General features: G+C 62.6%; 1 protein-coding gene across 2 annotated transcripts; it reads left to right on the top strand.

Annotated features, from left to right (window-relative positions):
- Positions 1-1469: 1469 nt before the first annotated feature.
- SPRN (shadow of prion protein) lies at positions 1470-5751 on the top strand. Of its 2 annotated transcripts, XM_077126462.1 has the most exons (3): positions 1507-1543; positions 1824-1935; positions 2777-5751. In XM_077126462.1, the coding sequence occupies exon 3, from the start codon at positions 2793-2795 to the stop codon at positions 3246-3248; it is 456 nt and encodes a 151-aa protein (XP_076982577.1). In that variant the 5' UTR covers positions 1507-1543; positions 1824-1935; positions 2777-2792; the 3' UTR covers positions 3249-5751. The 2 variants fall into 2 exon arrangements, with proteins under 2 accessions (XP_076982578.1, XP_076982577.1); XM_077126463.1 differs by lacking the exon at positions 1824-1935 and having other exon boundaries at positions 1470-1543.
- The last annotated feature ends 92 nt before the right edge of the window (positions 5752-5843 follow it).

The following is a 5843-nucleotide window of genomic DNA, read 5'->3' as shown; positions in this document are numbered from 1 at the left end:
GGCATGTTAAACAGAAATGGTGAGAACAGAATTTTTTCTAGTTCATATTTTTAAAGGAATACACCTAATGGTTCTCCGTTAAGCAGAATGTCTATTGAGGTGTTTTGTACATATATATATATATATATATCAGGTTAAAAATTCACTTTTTGGCCTAGTTTTAGCATTTTTAAATCACTCATTAATGAGACATAGTAAATTGACTAGTTTTTTAAAGCAAATCCATCCTAAACTGTACTTGATCACGGTGTTGCTTTTAATACAGTTGGATTCAGCTCACTAATCTTTTATTTAGGATTTTCATATCTACATTCCAATATAAAATAGTCTATTTTTTTCCTTATACCTCCTTTCCACATCTTAAGAAAAAGGTGTAGGTCTCATAAATCAGGTGAGGGCCTCTTCTCCATCCACCTTCCACCGCGGTTACTTGCTCTTCCTCTCCAGCGCCTCTTCTCTCCTAGGCAGAGCTGTTAGGGCTTAGACCTCAAAGCTGACCTCCTAAGCCTTCACCTTTTTCTCCTGTTCATCCAGAGAGGTGTTCTTAACCTTATATTTAAAGGCTTCTTGGATTTTTGTTTGCGATGTTTTTTTATTTTCAAAAGTTCTTTCTTAATGTTTGTTTTGTCCTCTATCTCAGCATTCTGTTCTCGTCTTATAAATCTAATTTCTCCCCCGTCTTTCTGCTTATAAATTAGATTATATTTAAGTTTTTCTGATTCCTCAAACATCTTGATTCTTTTTTTTAATGTTGTTTGCTCTGGTCTTTTTCCTGTTACTTTTCTTGAGTGCCTTTATAATGAAGCAGCAGTCGGCAGCCTGAGCATCCTCTGTGTTCTGGTGGACGCATTGCCTGGCCCTGGTCCTGCGGAAAGAGGAGGCAAGAACCAGCTCCGGGCAGGCCCTTCCGGCTCTAACAGGCCTCGGTGACAGGGAAATCGGCCCCTTAAACAAGAAGACCACACTGCTGGCCTTGGCACTGCGGGTCCAGGTACTCCAGGGGACCTCCGAGCCCAGCTCTCGCCCTCCCAGCCCTGCCCGTCCCCAATGGCTCCAGACCCAGGACGGACACCCGACTCTCAGCAGCTCAGGCCTAGCCGGGCCTGGAAGGCAATCCCACCCTGACCAGGACGGCCCGGTCAGCTCCCGTTCCCCAGGGCCACACCCCAGGGGCTGAAATCGGCAGGCTCCGCAGAGGCCCCGCTGCCTCGGATTTCCTGAGAGAACTGCCTTCCCGACTGGGGGAGCAGCTCGCTGCTGAGGTGGGGGCCCCGGGCCAGGAGAGGCCCCGCCCCGGCTCCCTCGCCCCCCACGCCCCGGCCCTCTCTCTGCCCGGAGCTGAAGCCCCTCCCCGGGAGCCCCTCCCAGGAATCAGGTCCGCCTGCGGGCTCAGATCCGGGGAGGAGGGTGGGGCAGGGGGCGGCACCACCCAGCCAGTGGGGCGGTCTCTGGGGCTGGGCTGGCAGCGGAGGAGGGAGCCGGGCCGCGGTGCCGCCCCCTCCCCGCCCCGCGCAGGGCCCACGGCCACACGGCGCTCCCGCAGGTGCGGGGGGTTCGAAGAGAGCAGGGGTCGAGGGGTGCAGGGTGCGGGCTCCAGAGAGGAAGGGCGGTGAAAGGGCCACTGTGGAAGGGTGGGCGCGGAGGGGGCCAGAGGAGCGGGGTTGGGTGGGTGCAAGCTGGGGGCTGGGGGCGGCGCGGGAGCGCAGGAGGGGCGGAGGCGGGGGCGGGCGGCCGAGACGGAAGACTGAGGCTGCCGCGGGGCAGCTGGGGTGCTGGGCCCTCTTCGGGGTGCCCTCATCTCCTCCCGGCGCCCCCGCCCCCAGGCCGAGGACTCGCGAGACCCGGGCGGCGCCGCGCTGGGGCAAGGCTTCTTCCCCGCCGCCGCCGGCCCTGGAGCCGCCGCCCCAGCCTCGGTTCCGTCGTGGCCCGTGGCGGGTAAGACCCAGGCGGCGGGGACCCGGCGCCGGCGGGCGGGAGGGCGGCGAAGGACCGGGCGCGGAGGAGGGGCGGGGGCGCGGGGAGGGGCGGGCGCCCCGGGTCCTCCTGCCTTCCAGAAGCACGACCCCCAGCCCCCACCCCGGCTCTGTCCCCGCGCGCCGTGCACGCGCCCGGGCTTCGCTCTCCTCGGCTGAGGGAGAGCGCGCCGGGCTTCCGGCGCGTGGGTCGGGCTGCCGGGCGGGTCTCTTCCGCGGCCGCCTGTCTGACTCCGGGGCCTCGGCCCCGGCGACTGCGTCCTCCAGACCAGCCTGACCCTACAATTGTTAACGGGAGGACCCTGGTGCCCGCGACCCCAGCGCTTTCTTGGAGCCCAGGGCACAGTGCCCCTTCCCCCCAGGCTCGAGGGCCCCCCAAGGGACGCTCGCCCCTATTTACAGCCCCCCCCACTCATGGACACCCAGTTATCCCCGGGTGCTGAATTCTCCCAGTTTCTGAGAACACCCCTACCCGTGAGCCCCTGATCAAGGCACTGACACCCCCTCAGCAACCTCTAGCCCTGGGCAGGTTGTCCCCCCAAGTTTTGAGCTTGGACTCCCTCTAGGAGCTCACTCTGCTTCCCCCAATCCCTAGTCCCTTGCCTCAGTGGTGAACCTCAGGGCGATACCCCATCTCCCATCCCCGAGCCCGCAAGACCCCATCCGGCCCCCCATCCCCCAGGCCCGGAGCCCTCCCCGGCCATTCCCCAGATCCCGAGGCCCCATCCCCCCATCCCCGGGGCCCGAGCCCTCCTCCCCAAGCCCCTCGGCCCTCAAAGCATCCGAGAACCCTCTTTCCGCAGGAGGCGCCCCTGGAAGATGAACTGGACGGCCGCGACGTGCTGGGCTTTGCTGCTGGCAGCCGCCTTCCTCTGTGACAGCAGCACGGCCAAGGGCGGCCGTGGAGGGGCGCGCGGCAGCGCCCGGGGAGGGCTGCGTGGGGGCGCGCGCAGCTCCCCGAGGGGGCGCGTGAGGCCTGCGCCCCGCTACGGCTCGGCGGGCTCCTCCCTGCGCGTGGCGGCCGGGGCGGCGGCCGGGGCGGCGGCCGGGGCAGCGGCAGGGTTGGCGGCAGGCTCCAGCTGGCAAAGGGCCGAAGGGCCTGGAGCACGTGGCCCGTGGGACAGCGACGAAGAGGCGCCAGATGGCAACGGCACTGGCCCGGGCCTCTACAGCTACCGGGCGCTGACTTCAGGCGCCGGGCGCACACGCTCCCACCCGCGCCTCTGCCCGCTGCTGGGTGGCGCCCTCAGGGTCCTGGGGCTTCTGCAACCCTAGGCCCGGCTGGAGGCACAGCCAGCCCTGCCCCAAGCCCAGCATCCCCGTAGGCCCACAGCAAGGCTGCAGGGCACTAAGTACCCTCCCCCTAGCTGCCACCTTGCTGCCTGGGGCCTCTCCTACCCACCTGTGACCTTCAGGACCACTCCCTGTCCACATCCTGTCCAAGCCTCACCCCCAAGGGATAGATGGCCCCACAGGCTCCAGGATAGCTTTTCCTCCCCTCCAGTGGGGGACACCCACACAGAGGCAGGTGTCCTAGGGCTCCTGTATCGTCTCCCCAGCCAGCCACCCACCTCTCCAGAGCCACCAAAAAGAGGTGCCAAAACTAGATTCATCCAGCAGTGGCAGCACCCTCGTGCCACCAAAGGCACCTGACCCCACCCTGGATGCTGGAGAGGGAGCTGTGGGCAGTGCCAACCGCCAAGAAGAGAGTCACCCCCAGAGAAGCAGTCAGCACGGCCCCAAGGACTTGGGGTTTGGACAGAAGGGGAGGTGATAGTGTGGAGAGGTCACATGGACTCCCCAGGTGCTGTTCTTCCCAGAAATGCCACCATGGCTATCTGCAGGTGTTTCTAGAACATGCCTACCCAGAGGAGCTGCCCAGAGCCACCCTTGGGCCGGGAGCCAGGGCGCCTGCCCAGGGAGAAGCCCACCTGTCTATCCCTTTGAGCCACTTTGCTCTAACAACTTCTGACAAAAAAGTCATCTGACTCTACTTGAGACCCAGTTGGAAAAAAAGAAAAGGAACATTCCATTTAAACTTGAGGAGCTTCTTTAAAGTTGAGGTTCACATTTTAGGTTCTACAGCATTCTCATGTAACTTGGGGTAAGAGGGGAACAGTCAACAACAGACCCTGTGAAAGCCCCACCCCGGGAGGCCTAATCAGTGTGGCCCCAGGCTGGTCTCCTGGCGGGCAGCAGCTGTACTGGGCACCCAAGGAGAGGGTGCAGGTGTGAGTGCCAGCAGCAGCCTGCTCAGCGAAGGTGACCAGGAGCTCTGGACACACACGCTCTGCGGCCAACCAGCCGGGAGGACATGCGGGCCGCAGCAGCTCCAGCAGAGGCAGCAGGCAGCCAAGAAAGCTGAGCCCGGGCCTGTACTGCGGCTTTGTGTGACCAGAGGGCTCTGGAGACAGGGTGGAAACCAAGCAGCTGCTAAACACACACCAGCCAGACCCTCGAAGGCTCCACATGCCTCTGTGAAAACAAGTACTGGTCTTTTCAGTGCCAATGGGCCTGCTTCAGAACCGCAGCCCACCTGGCTTGTCTGCCCTGAGCCACCCAAGCCAGAGTGGGGCTGCACAGAGCTTGTCTCTAAGTGACCTCCTGGAGTGTGGGGCCCCACAGCCTCGAGATCACGTCCTCTTTCGGTGCTCATGCGGAGCTGCCCCCGAGCCCACCCCCGCCACCCCAGGACGGGGGGCCGTGCCTTTGGACTTGGTGGTGGACACTTCCTTGTCCACGGCTGGCAGGCACTTCCCCTCGAGGGGAAGGTCCTGGCACTCTCTTGGTGGCCCTGGACCAAGTATCCTTCCTGTAAAGACGTGGATGCCAGGCCACAGCCCCAGGCCCCCAGCCGGCTTCCACACTGCCAGCGTTAGGGAGACCCCGGGAGCCTAGGCATGCCTCCGTTCCACGCAGGCCAAGCCCAAAGCGACCAAAAACCTGTCCACCAATTCTAGGCCCTCCTAGGGCCTCACCAGCAGTGCCCTCTAGCGAATCGACTCGAACTGCCTGCCCTCTGGCACGGGAGAGCACTCAGCAGCCCCCTGCATCTGGGCTCAGTTCTAACAGCACCAGGGCCCCAGCCCTCTCCCCTGACGCCCAGCCTCTTAGCTGGCCTGGGATGGCCCCACTGCACAGCCTTGTGGACGAGGCCGAGCATCTGGCCAAGCCCAACATCTGTGTGTTCAGCATCTGGGGCAGCTACATGGGCCAAGCGCCTGGCCACCCAGCCAGGGCCTCAGGGAAGCCCACAGGGGCATCCAGCACAGGCACCACTCAAAGCCAGCACAAGCCAGGTGGATGCCAGCCCACCTGGGGGGCCCAGGGCACACATGCCCCACCCCAGCCAAGCAGTAGGCACCCTACAGCAAGGACGGGCCAGATGGTGGCTGGTACAGTGGACAGAGTGAGACCAGGAGACCCTCTCCAAATGCAGCAGACCCCAGCAGGGGCCCCACCCCACCTGCCCTTTGTCCACCCCTTGGGGCAGTCGTGATCCCACAGGGTTTGGGAAGTGCCCCTCACACCTCCTCTCACCCCACCAGGAGCAAACCCCAGTCCCCACGGCTCCTCTGCCAGCTAAATGGGTGCCTGGGTGGGTGGGAGGCCCTGGTCTCCTTGCCCCAAAGGGCAGCCCTTCCAGGGAGCACGTCCCCTCCAGGGCCTAGGGGCCAGGCTGGTCCTGGACTCGGCCTCGGCTACTCTGAACCATGTGTCAATGCCTGTGTGCAATTGTAACGGTGTTGTGAAAATAAACCACTCTATTGGCAACGCATTCTCTCTCAACCGGGTGCTCTCAGGCCCAGTGCCTTTCACTTGTGCGAGCAGCTCTGACACGCGGGCCCCAGAGACCACAGGTGCAAGGTG

This window comes from Tamandua tetradactyla, chromosome 13 (genome assembly GCF_023851605.1).
Source record: "Tamandua tetradactyla isolate mTamTet1 chromosome 13, mTamTet1.pri, whole genome shotgun sequence".
NCBI classification, from domain to species: domain Eukaryota; kingdom Metazoa; phylum Chordata; class Mammalia; order Pilosa; family Myrmecophagidae; genus Tamandua; species Tamandua tetradactyla.
The sequence above is the reverse complement of the archived record's forward strand: the minus strand, read 5'-3'. Positions and strand labels throughout refer to the sequence as shown.